Source organism: Cotesia typhae, unplaced genomic scaffold (genome assembly GCF_013202065.1).
Source record: "Cotesia typhae breed Kobodo isofemale line unplaced genomic scaffold, CoteBio_Ctyphae contig_22, whole genome shotgun sequence".
In the NCBI taxonomy this organism is placed as follows: Eukaryota; Metazoa; Arthropoda; class Insecta; order Hymenoptera; family Braconidae; genus Cotesia; species Cotesia typhae.
The window spans coordinates 4162923-4184672 of record NW_027423728.1 but is presented as its reverse complement, the minus strand read 5'-3'; the positions used below and the strand labels follow the sequence as shown (position 1 = coordinate 4184672).

The window sequence follows — 21750 nt, the reverse complement described above, 5'->3', positions numbered from 1 at the left end:
ACATTTACATAAAAATTGCAGAAATAATTTTTAAAATCACATTAATTTTATTTTGACATTTAAAAAAAGAAGTAATAAAAAAATCGATAGCAATAACGATTAACTAAACCGTTTAGACATAACAAGGGTAGAAATAAATAATTTAGGCACTAAAGGTTACAAGGTTGATGACACACGAATAATATTCCAGATACCTACATGTCTGATAGCCCAGTTACTGTTCTTATCGCTGGTATCTTGTCAATTGGACCTTCCACCCCTGAGGGACGAGCGAGGACCCGACTCCTACAATCAACGAGATCGCGCTTCAATCGATCCCTATCAGCGCGATCGAGGCGTCAGGATAAATGATTTGGATTACAAGAACGTCCTTGCGCGATTGGATTTTCAAGGCGCTGAAAGGTGCAGCAATAATGTTGCCGCTCAGTGGAATTATGAGACCAATGTTAATGAATACACTCAGCTACAAGCTGTGAGTATATTTTATTATTTACATTTATTTTTATTTATGTAAATATATAAACAATCAAACTACTATTATAAATCATGTCCTTTACTGCGATAAATCACTTTTAAAATCACCGCATCTTTCAAATTTTATTACTCTTATTATTATTATTATTATTTTAATTAAATAATTAATGTGAAAAAAATTCCTAATGTAGAGTTATTACAAAATAGAAGAATTAATAGAAATATAACAAAAATATCTTTAACATAAAAAATGAAATGAAATTTTGTAAAATAATAGTCGTAATTAAAATAATTAAAGAATAAATGACACGCGACGGACGTGATGGGTAGCCATTAGATTACCGAAAGCGCATGAAAAACATGTTAACCGGAGAGTATGTAAGTGGCAAGTAGTAAGTCGCTGTCAAGAGAGACTCTTACTCAATACTTTAATCGCAATGGGCTTAGCCGACAAAACAATACCACCTGGGAACATTTCCCGTATGGTATCAAGAGCCACATTAGCGTATTGTCGTTGTACACACGCCCTTTCTCGTGCATCGCGCATCGTCAGTATTACATTATCATATACATATATTTTTGCTCATAGAAATGCAAAAGTATTTGTAATTCTCAACTTAGTTATGTATAAATTTATTTCACGAATTTCTTAATACAAGGGAAAGATTATGTCGAGGACTTTTTTTTTTTCGTCTCAAAATTAGGGCAGTGATTTTAATGAAAAATTAGCAATTCAAATTACCTGCATAGAAAAAAAAAATTTCAGAATCAATTGAATGTTTTGTAAAAAATGAAAGTTTCTCATGTTTAAAAATGCGATAGTGATAATCTCTTATATTTATTGGTATCATTAGCTTCTAAATAAAAACCTGCTGGTCATATCACTTAAGAAAATTACTTGAAGGGTATCGCGTGAGATACCGATATTAAAAAAAAAAAATACTAATGATTACTTTAGTGAAATCATAGGAAAAAAAATTAATTGAAGGTGTCTTTGACATTCAAAATTATCATGAAAATTTTATTAGACTCTAATAAATCAAAAAAAAAATTAATAACAATAACAATCTTAGATTTTCAGATAATTGGCTCTCCCCATTGTTACAAACAATTTTTTCAATTTTTTCCTATAGGATAGCTTAATAGGTAGAGCCTTTGGCGCGTAACTAAAAAATTCAGGTTCGAATCTTGATCTGGGCCGTCCGAATTATTTTTTCAGTCAAATTTATCTTTAATGACAGATTTATATATGAATTGTGGCTAAATTGTGTATGCCTACACGTAAAGAATAAGATGACACTGGATTGATATCCAGTTATAATCATCCCAGATTATACTGAGTGAAAAAATTTTTAGATAGTAGCTAGTATAATGTAGATTACAATGAGTATAATCCAGATATCACGCAGTATAATCTAGATTTTTCTAGCTACTATCTGAAATTTTTTTCACCACAGATATCACTGAGTATAATCTGGGATGATATCCAATGTCATCTTGTTTTTTCCGTGTGGAGAGAAATACAGGCTAACAATACTATTACGAAAAAATAAAAAATTGAAAAAATTGTTTGTATTACACTGGGGAGAGCCAATTAGCTAAAAATCTAAAAGTATTAAAAATCAGTCATTAGGAAGAAATAAATATTAAAGTATACTATCGGATATAAAAAATGTATTAAAATGATAATAATAATTTAATATTGATAATGATAATAATAATAATAATTATTATTACAGTTAGAAGCACAAAGAGACTATGCAGGATTCCAGAACCGTGCCTGGCAATTGATTAACAAGCTGGACGTCTCTAACCAGCGAGATCCTGTTTTACAAAGACGGCTGAGATATTTGGCAATAGTTGGACCAGCTGCTCTTCCTCTCGACCAATTAGACAGGGTAAGTAACCCATAAATCTTCCCCAGAACTCATCAATAACATAAGCACCAACATCAACATCAACATCGAAAGCACCAATAGCAAACATTATCCATTATCTATTATATTAAAATATTCCCAGCGATGCAACAAAACGCCGCGGTGTAACCAAGGTTAAACCATGTAACCGCAAAACTAGGTCATAAGAAATGCAAGAAACCCCCTTCCCGCAACTGACACTGGTGACTCTTTACCTTGAGCAGGTCATTTCCCTGCTAGATTTCATTCAATTAATGTTAAATTATTTAAATGCTTAATTAAAAGTAAAATTTACTGAATAATTTGCGGTTTTTATAAAATTAAAATTGGCCTTTTAATTTGCACTTTTGTTTGATGTTCGCGTAATTAATTTTGAATGAAAATAGTTTTTGTTGAACAAAAGTTACCTCACCGGGGAGCTTCTGAGTGATTTACCACCCGGCTGGTATTATTAAGCACCCAATTGCTCAATTTATTGTCATAATAGTCTAAGCGTTTTAAAATGCAGAACCACGCGGAAGATTTAATAGATAGATAAATAAAAAGACAAATCTCTTTGAGTTTTTAGAAAAAAGAGAAACGTTTGAACAAAATATGAGACATTTTAGTTGGATTTATTTTCTGTGAATTTAAAATTATTGTAATGGAGATAAAAGATTTAAAAAGTAAATAAAAAGTGAGCAATTACTTATACAATTGATGAGAAAACACGCAGCAGTTGTATTTTTTTTTTTTTTTTTAAAGAATAGAAATAGTATAATGGAGATGGGAGTTGTAAGGTGGAGTTTTGTTATAGGTTATTCCGTGGAGTAATAGAATGTTTTATAACGCGTGACGCACTCAAGCGTGACAAGATCTTTAGATTATGCGTAGGCTCAGTTACTTTATTGTTTTTGTCTTAATCTTATAATTATTTATTTATAATATTATAATTAGGATTAGAACTTTCTCTTGATTGATCTGATTTTTGTAATTTTTCTTCCAGTACAACCGACTGATAAACGACATGTTGGCCATCTATAATTCGGCGACCATTTGTGCGCACAATGATCCGTTTAGATGTGGTCTTAGACTTTATCCAGGTAAATTTTTTAAGAAAATTCAATATTAATCATTGTTTTTACTAATAATAGTCATTTATAAGATTGCTTTTGATTCAGATCTTTGTTTTTTAAGGGATAAGAAAATTATAGAGTAAAACCTCAAATAATTAGCGATTGGTTGGGTTCAGATTTAAGAAAAGTAGAATTTTTTTTTGGTAAAAAAATTCTGAACATTGTAAAATGTTTGCTGCTTTCACTATTACTGATTTCAATAGATTTAAATAATAATGTAGTTGTAGTTACGCTGAAAAGTGTTTACAGAAAGCATAACTTTAACTTTGTTTAACAAAACTTAATTTTCTTAAAATTTTTAAGTAAATGCATTGAAATTAATTAAAAAATAATAACAAGTTAAGTTCATAAACTGAAAAAAAAAAAAAAAAAAAAAAATCTAGCCTTAAAACTTCATTTCTTCACGAAAAGAATTTTACATTTCTAAACATATAATCAAATTTAATATAAAAAAATGTTACTTTCTAAAACTTATTATAATTTCGTTTTCTTTTATGGATTTTATATTCTTCAATGCACAGTAAAAAATTTTGCGTCATTGCTTCAAAAAATTTTTATGTGAAATGTTTAACATTTTTATGTGTAAGTTTAACATTTACTGTGTTAAATTATCTCAAAAAAGTGTAAAATATTTAACATAAAAATTTTTAACACAAAATTTTTTGACGCATTGACGCAAAATTTTTTACTGTGTAAGGTTTAATCTTAATGAAAATTTTCTTCATTAAAAATATAAAAAAAAAAAAAATAGTAAACTTGGACCAATTCTGAAAAGTGACTTATTTTTAATGATATAGAAAAAAATCAAAAAAAAATCTGAGAATTGTTGGTATTGTTTTGTAAAAATTTGTTGGATAAAATTTAGATTCTGTTGTATAATAATAGTAAAATTGTCAACTATAGAACTTTTTTTGTCAAAAGAAATAGCTCGAAGTAAAAGTGAAATTTTCAAAATAATAATATTTCCCTTGAATCAAGTAGTTATTTTTTTTCATAGTTAGATTTAAGTTTACTGTTTCTGCAACATTACACATCAATAACATCCACTCCGTCATCAAATTTACATAAACTTACGCCATAAAAAGCATAACCTAGAATAAGTTACAACAATTGCGTATTTAAAACGCTAATTTAAATGATGATTAATAATAAGCGAATAACAATATACTTAAGCATTCGTTTTAATTTTCAATAGAATTTAAATCACTTAATTGAAGTATTTTACAAACTAACTAATAAATTTATTTATGTATGAAAATTTTCCGATAATACTTCGCTAATTAAATAACACAAATGAATAATTAAAAATGATTCATTAATCATAAATTTAATCTACAATATTTCTTCTCAGAAATATCGAAAATAATGGCGAAAAGCAGAGACTGGGATGAATTGCAGTGGGTGTGGGTGGAATGGCGACGTCGTAGCGGCTCGCAAATCCGTGACCTGTACACTCAATTAATCTTCTTAAATAATGAAGTCGCCAGATTAAACAGTGAGTTAAAAAGAGACACATAAAATGACCTAAAAAAAAAATGATAATTTTACAACTCAATAAATATTTAATTAACTCCAGACTTCACTGACGCTGCCGAGTACTGGATGTTCCCTTACGAGTCTCCGGACTTCCAGCAAGAAATTGATGAAGTTTGGAACAGTGTTAGACCGTTATACGAGGAACTTCATGCATACATCAGGAAGAAGCTCCGCGATCGTTATGGTCCAGAAAGAATTGGTGGTCATACTCCTCTTCCTGCTCATATCCTGGGTAAGTTTGAATTTATTATTAATTGTTATCAAAATTTGCACACTATTCAAGAAGTTTAATATATACCCAACATATAATATTAAAGTTAATAGATATTTCATAATTTCTATGAATTTTTTCCACTATCACGGAAAAACGAAAAATAAGAAAATTACATTACATAATGTAACGTGGCGCTCCGTATAAAACACCGGAAAAATTACAGTTTCAGATTGTAATTATTACAAATTTTATAATAACTACATTATAAAATGTGAATATTACATTGATAGTTCTGAAAATTAACATTCAAAGTTTGAATTTAGAAAAATGTTATTTTGAACTGCAATTTTTTCTAGTTTTTTATACGAAGCGATGCTTAATACTATTTATAATGTAATTTTTCAATTTTTCTTTTTTTAGTGTAATAAATTATTACCAAGTAAATTAAAAAAAAAAATTTTGCATGAAGAAATAAAAAAAATCTATGAATACAATTTTTTTAAAATATCTTCTTAGTACTGTGGTAATAATTTTTTATACCGGCAATTTTCATGTCAGGCTATTTATGGAAAAATTAGGTTGTATAAAAAATTAAATATGGTTTTGTAAGAAAACTGAAAAATAATGAGATATCTTCTAATTTCAATCTATTTATTTATTTATTTGACGCCAATCGGCATTATACAAAAATTATTACTTACTTTAAATCGTAAGATATAAAATTATAAATGATTGAATCTGAGAATTTTAGCTCGAAAATTATACATATAACGGTTCATTTAGCGGTGCTTGCAGGAACTTAAAAAAAAAGAAAATAAAAACAAAAAATAATAAAAAATTCGAAAGTTCAAAAGACAAAAAGAAAAAACACAACTTTAACAGCGTTATTCATGCTTATTTTTAATTTTTTGGTATTAATTACTCACAGGAAATGTATGGGGACAATCATGGACGAACCTCCTTGATTTCACGACGCCATATCCCGGAAAATATTACATGGACGTCACAGAAGAAATGCAAGCTCAGGTAAGAATAACCATGACACTAAAAGTCTCAGACATCTGAAAATTTTTATAATTTTTTTTAACAAATTTTTACAAATCTCACAACTAATAATAACAATAATATTCTTACAGGGATACACTCCAATAGACATGTTCCGAGTAGGAGAAGAATTCTACCTCTCACTCAACTTGAGTGCGATGCCTCCAGAATTTTGGGCAGGAAGTATTATAGTTGACCCTGGTGATCGGCCATTGATTTGTCAACCTTCCGCTTGGGACTTTTGCAATCGTCTGGACTACAGGTAGCGCTTAAAATGTTTTCATTAGTAATTCGAGCTAACTTTTAAACCTAGTTGCGTTTTAAGTCATATGAACTATATCATTAATTATTTTTAATGTTTTTAGAATAAAAATGTGCACTAAAGTTACTATGAAGGACTTAATTACGGTTCACCATGAAATGGCGCACATACAGTATTTCTTACACTACAGTAACTTGCCACGGGAGTTTCGAGATGGCGCCAATCCAGGTGAGAATGATTAAAATTTTTTCTTACATAGCTTCTTAATTATTTATAATATTTATTAAATTTAATACTTTTGTGAATGTAAAATTATCAGTTAATTTTTGAAATAATTTAAAGTTTAACATAATTGTAAAAATTGCAATTTAAATTATACCCTTTGCATCAAAAGTTAGGTTAACGTCGTAAATACTTTCAACATTACTTACACTAGTAAAAAATTTTTTATAACATAACTCCTCATCAATTACCTAGAATAATTTAATGCTTCAGTATAATTAATTAATTAAAATTATACTTCTTACATCAGAAGTTAGTTTGATATAACAAATACTCTTAATCTCACTAACAATATCAAAAGAAATGTTTTACGGCATAACCTTATCAATTATTTAGAACATTTACATTAGAACAGTGTAATTTATAAATTATAATGATACTTTTTGCATAATAGGTTAAGTTAAAGTCACCAAAAGTATCAGTTTCACTTGCAATAATTTAAAAAACCACTTGGTTGCAAAAGTCTCGTTTATAAAATTACTCTTGAACGATCACGTAAATTGACTGACAATAAAACAAAGTTAAACCGGAAGATAAACAACCTTTTACCCACAAAGTCTGGTCGAATTGAAAGCGTCACGCTCCGAGTAAAAACTCTAATCGTAAACATCACATACTGCTTACAACTGAAACTCTCGATGGATGATTATACAATAATCTCCCTCCAGGAGATGAATAAATAAACGAAAATAAAAATGTTAATCGAAGTAATGATAATCAGAAAGTATAATTGAATATCTAAAATGGCAAACCGGAATTAACGTCTTCTCGCCAGCTTATTAATCATCCAGCCGTGACATTTAATTACTCAAACCAACAAAAAATAACTAATAAATAAAAGTATACGCGTGCGTTAGTTCCCATATTACGCGATATAATTATCGCACTTTCACTCCCGCGGATGGATTCCGTACCGGAACACAAGAATAACAGCACTGCAGTAAACCCACACATTATTACTCCAGGAAGTCTTCCGGCATAATTGCGGCTCTTAATTAAGAGCACATACTATCAATTACTTACACACGAATATTCTAGATCACCAATTATTTATATTTGTCTAATTGCTTCAGGTTTCCACGAAGCCGTCGGAGAAGCTGTTGCTCTTAGCGTGGGCTCGCCACGCCACTTGCAGACCCTCGGATTGGCCAACAAGTACATCGACGAACCAGCAGCAGACATAAACTACTTGTTTTCTTTGGCCATGGAAAAGCTTCCGCTCCTGCCCTTCAGCATTGCCGTCGACCGCTGGCGATACGACGTTTTTCGTGGAATTGTCAACCGCGAGGAGTACAACTGCCATTGGCATCGTATGATGGAAGTTTACGCGGGAATTAAACCTCCTGTTCTCAGGTCTGAAGACGATTTTGATCCTGGAGCAAAGTATCATATTCCTGCAAATGTTCCCTACGTTCGGTGAGTCTTTTCTTTAGATTAAAAACTTAATTTTACAGCAAAATCGCAAAAAAAACAATGACAAAATTGCGTCCGACTGAGTATATCCTCTCAGAAGTTAGAAATTTGTGAATAATAACTTAAAACTAGATTTTTTGTTTAGTTTCACGGTCCTCAATACTTTTATTCATCAAAATTATATTTAGAATTTTTTGTTAATAATTAAACATTCTTTTTTCTCAAAGTTCATAAAAAATAGTTTTTTCAAAAATTTGAATTCGCATTTTTTCATGTAAAAAAAAACCAGTTGACCGTGACTTAAAAAAAAAAAAAAAAAAAAAAAAAAATCTACAAAAAATTAATATCAATTTTTCTTACTTCTTTGGTTTTTATTTTCATACAAAAGATATACAAAACAATTTTTATAAAAACGAATAATAACTACCTAAATTAACGAAGCTTAATAACCATGATGGGACTCGAAATTATGCTCTCCAAGATCCCCATGCTCTCCAAAATCATGCCCTCCGAAATCATGGCCGTGTTCCGATTCGTGGTGCTCGTGGTGTTCGTGATGTTCGTGATGTTCCACCTTGTACGGAACTGGAACCTTGACCGGGTAGGGAACGTGTTTGGTAACTTCATAAGGAACATGTTTAGTAACGTGAACTGGAACGGGGCGATCGTAGGGAACCTTGACCGGGTAAGGAACTGGTTTTTCAACTGGAACAGGAACTTTTTTCTCAACTGGGTAGGGCGCTGGAACGGGAACCTTGACTGGGTAGGGAACATGCTTTTCTACTTTGTAAGGAACCGGCCTTTCGACGTGGACCTTTACGGGGTAGGGAACTGGATGTTCTACTGGATAGGGAACCTTCTTCTCGACAGGAACCGGGTAGGGCTTGACGACAGGAACTGGAACGGGCCGGTCAACATGAACCTTCACAGGCACTGGGATGTGTTTTTCGACTGGAATTGGCTGGGGGTATGGAACGTGAACCTTCACAGGCACTGGAATGTGTTTCTCGATGGGGAACGGTTGCGGAATTGGAACCTTCACGGGGTAGTGGACTTTTTTCTCTACGGGGTAGGGTGCTGGCACGTAGACTTTGTAGGGAACTGGCCGTTCCACTGGAACGTGGACTGGGTAGTGGACCTTCTTTTCAACTGGGTATGGGGCGGGGATATGCACTGGAACTTTAACGTACACTTTGTATGGAACGGGGATCTTCTTTTCGACTGCGTAGGGCACAGGAACCTTCTTTTCGACTGGATAAGGCACTTCTTTCTCCACGGGGTAGTGAACTTTCTTCTCTACTGGATAAGGTACCTTAACCTTTTTCTCTATTACTATTTCCTTTACTTTGTGCTCCTCATGGTGGTGAGGGTAGTGGCTTTCATGGGAGTGCCCTTCGTAGCCTTCGAAACCGGTGCTCATGAAGAGACCTTCATATCCACCTCCGTAGTTACCCTCTGAGTAGTAGAGACCTCGCTTTTCTTGTTTCTTCTCGACAGTCGAAGAGTCTTCCACAGATTTTGTTTCCGCGGCTTCTGAGTCTGCTTCTTTGCAGGTCACGCTGCCTGATAGCAGCAACGCTAGTAGTGCCAACTGAAAATTTGGTTAAAATAAATTAATTATTAATGAGTAATTTTGTGGAGCAATAATTTTTAAAAATGACATTTAAACTTAATGATTTAAGAAAAAAAAATATAATTAAAAATTTCACCGAAAAATATATTTTGTATTTTTTTTTACAATTTTTTTTATACAACACGTTTAAAAAAATTTTGATAATTATTTTGTTATTTAGAAATTATAATGACAACACACATTTTGTAATGAAACGACTAATTATTTTTTTTTAGATATTTTTTATATCATTAAAAAATTCCATAATTTATTCCAAATATTTTGCATATCCACATCTGTTAAAATATCCTATTATTTAAAACTTAAATTTATTCTACAAAATTCCAGAGCACTGTACATCTAAATATCAGTTAAAAAATAAGTAATAAAAAAATTCACTTTTATCTTCAAATAAAAATTCAATGTCACTTCGAATAAAAATGAGTAAAATTTTTTCAAAGCTAAAAAAAAAAAAAACTAAGAACTTACCGAAATCCTCATGATGAAATGAGTATTGTAATATTACGGCTGTCCAGAGTTTACTGGAATAATTCCCCCCGGATAGAATGGACTTATATATACTCAAGTACAGCTTTCCCCTCTATACTCCGGAATATCCTAGTGGCGTTGGTAGGCCGGTTTTGTTGAAAGTGAAACACTTGCTCTTATGCGTGCTAGCAACACGTGATAACAGCACATTTGAGAACGTACCCCGTATAGCAATAGTGTAAGTAATGGCACTATTGTAATAGAAAATACAAAACATGCACACACACATATGTGGAGTAATTAATCGACTCATCATCAATCTGTTACCTCGCGTTCTTAGAACAGCGACTTCCTTGAGCGATTAGCGCCCCTTAGCCGATCGGTTGAATAATTAAATTAATAATAAGCATATAAATTTTTAATCCGCGTTGTTCCCAAAAGAAGTTGATTTATCGGTTTATATCCCAGGCAAACATTTCCGGTTTTTTTATCTCCATAAGAGGAAGGAATAAATATTAATCAGGAATCGCTACTTTTTATTTACTTTTGATTCAAAGCCCAATTCACGCCCAAGTCAAGCCAGTGACTGGTGAGTAAGGGTAGAGCTGTAAGAGTTATTGACGAGGTTCGGGAATTTTTAGAATTTGGGAAAGATAGAAACTTCTGGGCTGGAAATCGCGACTTGTATTGCTTTTGTATTACATTACATTGTATGTTTACCGTGTAGTGGAGAGATGGCTTGTAGTGAAAGTGCAATTTAAAACTCAGAATGACGTGATACTCCTTGGGCACTTGGCAGTTGTTACTTTCGATTAGATCGCGATGATAAAGCACTCTTTGTCCACTTCCGTCTGACTATTGAGTAACGAAGGAGGCATTACATGAGTTGTAAATTAACGCTAAGGAGATTTTTTATGTCATTTCACGTCTTAGGACGGATTATTCGGTGTAATTTCAATTTTGGGATTAATTTGGCTTTGATTATCGGTAAATTACCGAGTGAAAGGGATAGTTGTGTAGGAACTAAACTGGAAGGAAGAGACCTGTTCAACGGGATAATAAACAAGAATTTCCGGACTATCGTTTTTTATCTGTCGGTTCGTGTATATGCTTATTAATTTTATGAATATGTATTGGTTTTTATTAATAGGAAGCGAAATATAAATTATTTTAGACGGACACACCTTTTACTCGGTCAAGTCTGACTTTGTTGATGTAAACATTTATTATGTAGTATTAAATGAAAAAAAATTATATTTTTTGATCTACATGACTGATATATGATTACTTTCCGATGAATAATAAAAGTGAACATTTATAAATTAATAATTAGATATTAAAAAGTTTTTTTTTTAATAAGAATACTCGGCATTAAATCTAAGACACGCCTCCCTGACAGCTTTCTTTGCAACTGTTGCCTAGCGATAAGCGTTAGCTACTCCTCTTTTGCTAGCGCCCTAGCAACTGTCTTAGCAACTTCTCTTTGTCACGCCCTCAGTACAGTTTTTTTTTACTAATAAATCTTTATATTTCAAGTTTTTGCATTCAAACTGTTAAAATTTATCGAAAAAAGACTATTTGAAGGAAAATTTCAATTTTTAATATTGAAGAAATATTTTTTCAAATTAAAACATTATTATTATAAAACATTAAATGGTAAGGAATGTTTATTTTGTAAAAAATAACTTTATTATATCAATGGCGTATAAATTATAAAAAATATATAAATATTTCACAACAATTTTTCTTAATTATTCGGAAATAAATTCTATAATTTATAAAAATTATTTTTAGACTTTTGTGAGTAATCATATTTATTTTTTTAAAGTTTATATATAAAATAAAACAATTTGATGATTGCTCGAAAATTTTTTAGATATTTAATAATAAAAAATAGATTCCACTTCCGAAGATTAACTTAACTTTTATTTGCAAAAATTTATCAAAAAAGTTCTTCACTTTTCTTGTCATTAATATGACTTATGATAGCGTGAAGCGGCATAAGATATCTGACATTTAGCGGATAAGTCTTATGTGGATAAAAGTAATACATAACAGGATAACTTTTTTGCGTAACTTTGAAATGTTCCACTGGACGATTGTAACCATTAAAATTAGTTTCTTCTCTAATTGTCTCTGCGATCTCGATTACCGGTTTTACCGGGGAGTGGTGTTGAGAAAAACCTGTTTTTCCCAAGATTACCTTCTCATTATCGATCGCCGGGGCGTATCGGTATTGACCGCCAAACTGGATTAGCGGCGTCGATCGGAACGGGAAAGCATTGAAGTCAATCTGCGGTTGTTTATAATCATAATTGTTGTTGTTAATATTATTATTATTATTATTATTATTATTATTATTATTATTATGTAGGTGGTAGTTATCAGAACTCGAAGGATCCTCGACAACACTCCTATAAAATCTGTGGGCTTGTTTTATTTGCTTAGCGGCTAATTCTGCGGCCTCGCGCTCTTTAGCAATTCGCTCAAAGTCGTGACGCTGCTGCGGCGTGTAAACGAAACCCGGAAGTTTCCAACTTTTATCCTGTTTCCTTACGCTGGAGTGCGACACACGAATGGTCTCGGTCTCGGTCGAGGAGTTACCACTTTCGAGCGCCTTCTCGACAGCCCTCTCGGCCACTCTCTCGGCAGCGCGTTCTACCGCCAGTTCAGCAGCTCGCTCGAGTTCCTCTTTCCGACTAGCGGAACCAGTCAATGCGATGCTCAGACACAGGATTACTGCTCCGACCACTTGCAGGACCTAATTGCCAGATTTAATTATCAATTTTTAAGTATTACATCAATTATTCAATTTATTATCTGCTTAAATAATATCAATTTTTTGACTTCTTTTAATTTTGGTCAATATTTTTCAGATTAATCTAACAAAAATTCGTCGAATTAATGATAGTTCTAAAAATTATTTTTTTCTCAATTGTATCGTCAAATTTATTATTTAATTTAAGTTTGATGGAATTATTGCATCCTTTAATTAATTAAGAGCGAGCGATGTTCGATTATCGCCGGAAAATTAAGATCCCAACGTTTTGTTACATTAAATCGTCATAGTGTAAATATAATTCATACAGAAAGCATATAAAGGGGTAAACAAGATAACTTTCGACAAAATCAATTTTTTAATGTTTTTGTCCAGCTTATGAAAACTTCTGAATGAAAATTTAAGCAAGAAAAATGATGGCTAAACTTAAAAAAAATTTTTTAATTGATTCATTGCAGTATTTACATAAAAAAGTGGATTTCATTACTGATGGTGTATTTTTTTTGTCTTTATGAATAGGTAAACATCATAACTTAAAGAAAAATCAATTTTTCCCGCTTAATTTATTTTTGAATCTCTTCATTTGGTTTATAGGAAGTAACAGAATAAAAATTGGAGTTAAATATTGTTTCGTTTAATTGTAATTAATTTTTTTCGGCTGGCAATCGGAGAAATTTTCTGTCCTTTGAGTCTCCATTTAAAAAAAAAATTTATTTTTAAATATAACTTGAAGACTGCTTATACTAAAATATACACTCAATTGTTTCGCTAGTTGACCGCCGGTAATAAAGTCTTTTAATTAGTTCTCTTTTCATGATTCGCGCATCAGAACAAAAGAGGGCGTTAAACTCGTATGAAGAAATATTAAGAGGAATTATGAAATAGAGTTGTGAAGAAAAATAATTACTTTTAATTCATTTGTAATTAACTTATTATTTAAATTTTACTTTGAATAATGCACGTAAGACATGAGCGCTTAAAGCATGCAAGTTTGAATTTACCAAATTATTTTCCTCATGTCAATTCCCACAGAAAATGTTTTAAAATTAATCAAAAAAAATTTATTGAATTAATTATAATTCTAAGAAATATTTTTTAGATTTGTATCGCCAAATTTATTGTTTATATTTTAAAAAAATATTTAAATCTTAAAGAAATAAGTAAACATTTTTTATTATTAATTGACTGATATAATAATTCGGCAATATAGTAATGACAGATTAGAAGGATTAATCATTTTATAAAATATTTAACATGAAATGTTTTTATTAAATGAAGTTAGTGGGACGATTTAAAACTTCTTATTTAAATAATTCAGTAAATAAATAATAGGCTATAATTTTTTTTTTTAATTAATTTCTTAAATTTGACATCAAATTAATTATAAATTTTTTTTAATGAAAAATTGGATTGATTTTAATTTAGAGGTAAATTAAAGAAAATTAAAATATACTTACTAAATTACTATGCTTCATTGTTGAAAATCCCTCGAATAACAACCCAGTTCTTCAAACTCTGACAAAGTAAACTAAATACCGAATATAAAGCGTCAACAAATATTTATACCTCTCAGGCTTTCGCTTTCCAGAAAAAAACTCCCATTAAACAAATGCCTCGTTAGTTAAATACTGACAATACCGAGCCATTAACTTAATAACAGCTCCAAATAAAAATCTACTGATCATGGTCACAATTGCAACCATTCACAGAAACAATACAATAAGTCGCAAAAACCATATACTATTTATTGCATTCGGCACCCTATAAAAATACAAAATAAACAATAACATCAATATTAAACTCTTCTTAAAACTTTCTTATATAAATAAAAATAACCTCAATATAAATAGTATAAAAATAATAACAATAACCAGGACAACAAAAAAATTTATAGAACAATTATTTCCATGACTAGACTCTAACAGTAAAGAAATTCTACATTCTCAATATTAATCGCAATAGTACAATAATAAAAACATAAATTAATAATTTTTATTGCTCTAGTAATCGACATATCTTGCTCTATTTCCGCCATCTAATTTCCTTTCTCTTTTCCATTTTCGCCATCATAAGTTTTGATTCTCTTTATTATTTTCCTTAGCCGTTTAACTTTTTTACTATTTTTATGACTATTATTCCCATCAATTTCATTAATCTTTTCATTATTCTCCTTTGAAATAACTTCTTTAGAGTCCGTAGCGCCTATAACACCATCTGCGCCAACCATTTTGTCTCCGCCACCATCTTGTCGATCTTCCTTAGAGTCTTCATAAACAGGTTTAACATTTTTTTCCTCTTTTTTCTCAAAAACTTCATCAGAATGGATCAATTTATCATGATCATTATCATTCCGCTCGCCATATTTGTATTCAGTTTCATAAGTGTCAACAGCACTAGGCTTAAAATCGTCCCCGCAACAGCCCTTGGCTTTGTAGCCGTTTGCAAAGAGACTCTCTTCTTTATCAGGCGTTTCTTCAATAGGAGCCGGTTCTTCGGGAGCAGGAACTGAATAGGGCTTGTGTTGGTCCACCGAGTAGGGAACTTCCTTTTCAACTGGGTAGTACTGAGGTTCTTTGACCTCGACGGGATAGGGAACGTGGTTAACGACCTCGTAAGGCACTGGTTTTTCGACATTTACCTCGACTGGAACAGGTTTTGGCTTGTAGACCGGATATGGAACGTGCTTGTAGACCGGAACGGGGTAGGGCTTGGGAACAGGAACGGGAATGGGTCTGTCTACCTTGACCTCGACGGGGTAGGCCACTGTTTTCTCGACTGGAATCGGCTGCGGAACGGCAATAGGGATCTTTACAGGCACTGGAACGGTTTTTTCGATGGGATAGGGCTCTGGAACGGGGATTTTGTTCTCGTAGTAGACTTTTTTCTCAACTGGGTAAGGCTCCGGGATGTAAGTTCTGTAGGGAATTCTCCGCTCCACCGGAACTTGGACTGCATAGGGCACTTCCTTGTAGACCGGAACGGGGTACGGAACTTTGGTGGGGATTTTTATTACGACTTTTACAGGATAAGGAACCTCCTTCTCCACGGGGTACGGCTGGGCCATTGGAGTGTGGACAGGGTAGGGGACTTTCTTGATCACTGGGTAGCGGACTTCCTTCTCAACTGGGTACGGAACCGCCACGTTCTTCACCACAGTGATAACTTTCTCATGCTCGTGTTCCTGCATTTCGGAGAACTTTCCATCTTCGAAAACTCGTGGCTCGAAATCGCTTGATTCAGCGATGTTGTCCGTAGGATGGGTCAACGTTAGATCCTCTGAGAGTGATCCACTGGAACCGGAGTCTACGGACATCCGATCTGACAGCACGCTTAGGTCCATTGACTGCCGTTTTGAGATGTAATTCTTGGAGAATTCCTTTTTCAGTACTCCTAGACAGAAATTTATTGCAAGTTATTTGTTTTTCTTGAAGAGAATATTGCTGTTGATAGTTTAGAGTTTTGTTTGCTTCAAAGGCCTTGGAAGTGATAGGAGTAACACTTTCTTTGTAATTGCTGGAGAAAAAGTTTAGCGTGCAAATTTAATAGGAATAATTGGTTGTTGTTGTTTCAATAATTGATTAATGGAATTGTTATTTGAAGAATTATTGGCGTGGAAAGAAAAGTCATGAATAAAATTTTAGCTATGAAAAAATCTACATAAAAAAATTTTTTATTTTTTTTCCAACCTTTTGGCTCACGATAAAATTTTTAATTGAAGATAAAAATTCAAAAATTAAAAATGATTTTGTTTTTGAATAACTTTCTACATTAGCTTCAAGGTTGAGTTTCTTTATTTAAAATAGCGAGAAAAACCTTCAAGAGAAAAGAAATTTATACTTTAACGTGTTTTAAAAAGCATTTCAGATTTTTCCGATGATGTAGAAATTAGCTAAAATCTGAAAATTTTTTGTAATTTTAATGGAACGCCTAAAAAAAATTTCTGATATGACCCTATATAGTTTGATTTAGTTTTACATGAATTTATTCAGTAATTTTGGATTTTATTTTACTATGATATATTTTTTAGAAAATATTCACTTTAATTGGACACTGTTATACATTAGCATATTATGTGCTATAGAATTCTTATGTACTTAAAATACTATTGTATAACAAAACCCAATTTTTGTGACGTATTAAACAAAATTGATTAAACTAGAAAACAATGTCAGACACAAAATCGGAAGTAAATTCGATTGAATTTTCACTCTCATCAACTTTTAAACGAATAATGACTTTTTTGTTTATTTTTTGAAAAAAAGAATTCACTTTGCGGAGTTTTTTTTTATTACCAATATAAATAAAATTCTTCTAGGAGTAAATTTAACTCTATAAAAATTTAATCAATTGAAAATCATCCATCCCACATTCACTTCGCGAATTTTCAACAGTGCAAGCTCTTTAGATGGATAGTAAACATTATCTTGATTTTTTATCTTAAATTCTCAGATTTAACTCTCTTGTAACGAGACAATTCAGCGACCATGCGCCCTCGGTCGGAAATATTTGAAACTATCGTTAATAAAAAATTTATGTACAGACATATGAGGCCTTAAATGTCCGATTTTCATATCAGGGCATATCAAAAAATTTTTTCACAATTTTTAAAAATGAAAAATGAAAAAAGCAGCGTTTATAAAAAACAAATAACACAAATAAATATTACCAATAGAAGGATCTCTAACATCCTCGGGATCGATAGTACGATAGTGGTAAAAATTAGGCGTCTCCCAAGAGTACTTTTCCTCGGGTGTAATCTGAAGGTATCCACAATCAAGGACCGGATTCTTGTAGCTGTAACGCGTGGCCCTAGACGCAGCAGCAACAACGCAATAAACCATGATTGTCAAGGTCACGTGAATCTGTCGAAAAAATGCACCGGGTAAACTTCCAAGGTATTAAAAAACCTCAAATGGTGATCGATACGATCAGTAATTAATTATTATTAATCCCATCACAGTCTCACCACGTGTCCCATGACGTCGCAAACGGGCCAATAATCGGCAGCTTAATCACACAAAAATAATAAAATAATAAAAATGATATTTATATAAATAACAACAGAATTGTAAACGATCGGTTTAGATCGGTGAGAATAACTGGTACCGATTCGCGTTTTTCCTCTATTTAATACGCTCGCTTGTACAAGTGTGTCATCTCCCACAAGCGGATAAGTATATACGTGCGTGCATTGTGCTTACTTTTTTCTTTATTTCTGCATTTATATGTATATAATAATGATATCGCTAATTGATGGATGCTTTTCACGGACACTGCTCGGGAAGATCGCTTTCTTAATTTCGCTTCGGCGCAACACATTGACGATTTCGGGTCCATGAACTCTTTTTATTCGTTATATTACGCCTCTCCAGAAGAGTAAGTATGCATTAATATTTACGGTGGTGTTGTAGATAATTGTTGTTGAAAGTGAATAGATACACTTTTCTCAAGTGTACTAGCAGGAAAGTTAAATGCTCGTAAACACACGATTTTTGTTTTCTGAATCTTAATGTAAATACGGTAATTGAAAAAAATTTTGGAATCATATGTCTGAAAAAAATCTATTGATTAAATTTTAAATTTATTTTTAAATTATTTCATTATTGATAATATAAATTGTGCGCTTAATAGGAAAGTAACTCCGTGAAAAAAATTTTTGATGAGTCAGATCTGGTCATACAGAAAGAAAAAAATTCTTGACTTAAGGGTAAATTTTTTACATTAAATAAAACAAAAATGAAAAGTAATTCTAAAAATGTAAGGAGACAATTTTGTGATTCAGTCGGAAATTTTTAATGTTGTCTTTGATCAAAAAATTATATGTAGACGTATTTGACCATATCCAAAATTATAAATCTTATTTGGGAAATTTAATTTCGTCAGTATTCATAAATTTTTTAACTTATAACACTATCATATTATAATTTAATGTGTTTTATTAATTATTCGTTTGCACTGTACCTAAATTAAGTTTATTCATAAAGAAATAGAGTTATATGAAGAGGTCTTAATATATTTATCTTGTCAGTATCTTTGAGATCGAATCTCATAATTAATCTTAATCAACATTCAAAACTATATGGAGAAAAAATATCGCTTTCATCACTAAACACTATCATGATTATCACGATACTTATGAGACTACACTTTATATGCAAATATGTTCAATGCACTGTATCGCGATGATCACGATGCACATAGATCCGGACATCGTACGTCTGCATCTCTATAGTCACGATAGTGTTTCCTTGGTGTAACATTCTTCCGAGTCCTACATACAGATATTCCATGAATAATTAATTCCATACTTTTTCTTTGTCTCAATACTTTTTTTTATTCAGAGATTAAATCAATAAATAGATATTTTTCCATTCGTCTCAATAAACATTTACGAGTAACTTAATTAAGAACTTGGTTGGGAATGATGGTGCTGCGAGCCTTGGATCGTACTAAATTTAACTTCGAAAAACGCTTTTTAACATATAAATACGAAGGAGATAATTTTTCTTATTTCCTTAATTATACACAGAAAAAAAATTAATTTGAATCAAAAGAAAAATTCTTAAACAAAAAAAATAATTTTAAAGAGTTTCATTATCTTGGACCAAGATAAAAAATTCTTGAATCAAATAAAATTTATTTAAACCAATAAAAATTTCTTAGCTTAAGAATTTTTCTACTCAAATCAAGAACATGAAATTATTCAAAATAATTTACATGATTCAAGTAAATTTTTTTTTCTATGTGTAGATTTAAAAAAACGTATTGGTTGTTTTTAAATATAATTTGATGTGATCAGACCATTCCATATCAGGCTTAAATCAAGCCGTATCAAACCTCATGTAGCATATCTTCCCATCTAATCAGGCGGTATCAGGCTTATTGATCCCCGACAAAATATCCCTAAAAAAAAATATCCCCGACAAGTTATCCTTCAAACTCGTTATAGTTTTCTAAAATTAAAAAAAAAAATTATTAAAAGCGTATGTGATGGTCTAATATTGAATAAACCCACACAAAAACCATGTTAAAAGGTTTGGTATCAATTGTTGGGGATGTTTTGTCATTGGGATATTTTGTCGGAGGATCAATTATCATGGAACCATAAAAATAACGAGCATTATCCGTCCTACTACAGTTCCGACCGATTAATAATCAATCAATTGTAATTAATCCTTCGAATCCTTCAGAGCTAGGATTACCGACTTCTTTCTGAATACAGAAGTCTGCCTTGTCCTCAGTGATAATCTTAAAAAGTTCGGGAACTTGCCACAGCGTCATGGTGGCGCTTTAGCTAGACCGAAAGAATCCCTCTCACTTTCAATTTCAAGCGTACTTAACTTTTTACTCTCACTGAGAAGAAACGTAATCCGACATTGAATAATGATAATAACGCCGAACAATAACAGTAAATTTGATATTATTTATGATTAATTGTTATTATGTTATTAATTTATTTCATAATGGATTATTTATTTGTTTATCAAGTAAATACCGAGAAGCTATAGGTAAAAAATTGTGAAATCTATTGTTTTGTTTGGGCATATCCATGTCATGAGAAAGTACGCCGGCCTATTTTTTTATTTTCCTTTCAATAGAAACAGTAATACAGTGACACACTCGTAGGCTGTAATAAATTGCAATACGGTACGGCTTATCGTTGTGGGTGGAAATTACGAGGGATAACTATTATTATTGCACATTGACTAGTGTCACACGATGCACAGCCACCCATGGAACCACGTCAAAAATAATAATTATCATAATCATAATAACTATTAATAAAAGTATTTTAATAATAGTTTCACACGGTTGTCATACTTTGATTATTGCAAAACTTTAAATTATGTTTTTTATTTAACAAATATTTTTATTTAGCAATTTGCAATGCTCAAGACTATTTGAGCTTTAATGAAAAAATATTTCCACACGGTGTTAATGTTTTGAGAAAGTTAAATAAATAATTATTTTCTTAACGTCAACTGAATGATAAATCACTGAGTTAAGAGTTAATAGTTAATCAACCAACGGCAAGATAATTAAAATCTATTGAATAACATCCTTAAAAAAATATTGTGTCACGGTTTTGACAGCTCGATATATGCGATTAATTTCATCCAGTAAATATATAATAATAATAATAATAATAATAATAATAATAATAATAATAATAATAATAATAATAATAATAATAATAATAATAATAATAATAATAATAATAATAATAATAATAATAATAATAATAATAATAATAATAATAATAATAATAATAATAATAATAATAATAATAATAATAATAATAATAATAATAATAATAATAATAATAATAATAATAATAATAATAATAATAATAATAATAATAATAATAATAATAATAATAATAATAATAATAATAATAATAATAATAATAATAATAATAATAATAATAATAATAATAATAATAATAATAATAATAATAATAATAATAATAATAATAATAATAATAATAATAATAATAATAATAATAATAATAATAATAATAATAATAATAATGTTTGCCTATTAACCGCAGACTAGACAACTCTTACTTTCGCATCTCGGTTTATCGATGTGTGTTATTGTATCCATTTGCTTG

At 31.0% G+C, this 21750-nt stretch overlaps 4 protein-coding genes and 1 long non-coding RNA gene across 5 annotated transcripts in view; 1 reads left to right on the top strand and 4 right to left on the bottom strand.

Annotated features, from left to right (window-relative positions):
- Window positions 1-21750, top strand: part of Ance-3 (angiotensin-converting enzyme Ance-3) — a 36230-nt gene that overhangs the window by 1359 nt on the left and 13121 nt on the right. The window contains exons 2-10 of the mRNA XM_074238209.1: window positions 191-472; window positions 2214-2372; window positions 3376-3472; window positions 4857-5000; window positions 5082-5273; window positions 6184-6281; window positions 6392-6561; window positions 6665-6789; window positions 7917-8259. Of these exons, the coding sequence (XP_074094310.1) occupies window positions 191-472; window positions 2214-2372; window positions 3376-3472; window positions 4857-5000; window positions 5082-5273; window positions 6184-6281; window positions 6392-6561; window positions 6665-6789; window positions 7917-8259 (1610 nt within the window). The remainder of the gene's footprint in view (window positions 1-190; window positions 473-2213; window positions 2373-3375; window positions 3473-4856; window positions 5001-5081; window positions 5274-6183; window positions 6282-6391; window positions 6562-6664; window positions 6790-7916; window positions 8260-21750) is intronic.
- LOC141524378 (uncharacterized) lies at window positions 5129-6531 on the bottom strand. Its single transcript, XR_012478694.1, has 4 exons — window positions 6390-6531; window positions 6182-6316; window positions 5957-6053; window positions 5129-5269 (listed from the first exon to the last, which is right to left on the bottom strand). It is a non-coding gene; the product is annotated as an uncharacterized LOC141524378 (long non-coding RNA).
- LOC141524375 (uncharacterized) lies at window positions 8633-11557 on the bottom strand. Its single transcript, XM_074238214.1, has 2 exons — window positions 10358-11557; window positions 8633-9847 (listed from the first exon to the last, which is right to left on the bottom strand). Exons 1-2 carry the CDS (start codon window positions 10367-10369, stop codon window positions 8699-8701), a joined length of 1161 nt encoding a protein of 386 aa, XP_074094315.1. The 5' UTR covers window positions 10370-11557; the 3' UTR covers window positions 8633-8698.
- On the bottom strand, window positions 12063-14860 carry LOC141524376 (uncharacterized). Its single transcript, XM_074238215.1, has 2 exons — window positions 14594-14860; window positions 12063-13118 (listed from the first exon to the last, which is right to left on the bottom strand). Exons 1-2 carry the CDS (start codon window positions 14609-14611, stop codon window positions 12300-12302), a joined length of 837 nt encoding a protein of 278 aa, XP_074094316.1. The 5' UTR covers window positions 14612-14860; the 3' UTR covers window positions 12063-12299.
- Window positions 15009-21750, bottom strand: part of LOC141524377 (uncharacterized) — a 51554-nt gene continuing 44812 nt past the window's right edge. The window contains exon 4 of the mRNA XM_074238216.1: window positions 15009-16176. Within this exon, the coding sequence (XP_074094317.1) occupies window positions 15172-16176 (1005 nt within the window). The 3' untranslated portion in view covers window positions 15009-15171. The remainder of the gene's footprint in view (window positions 16177-21750) is intronic.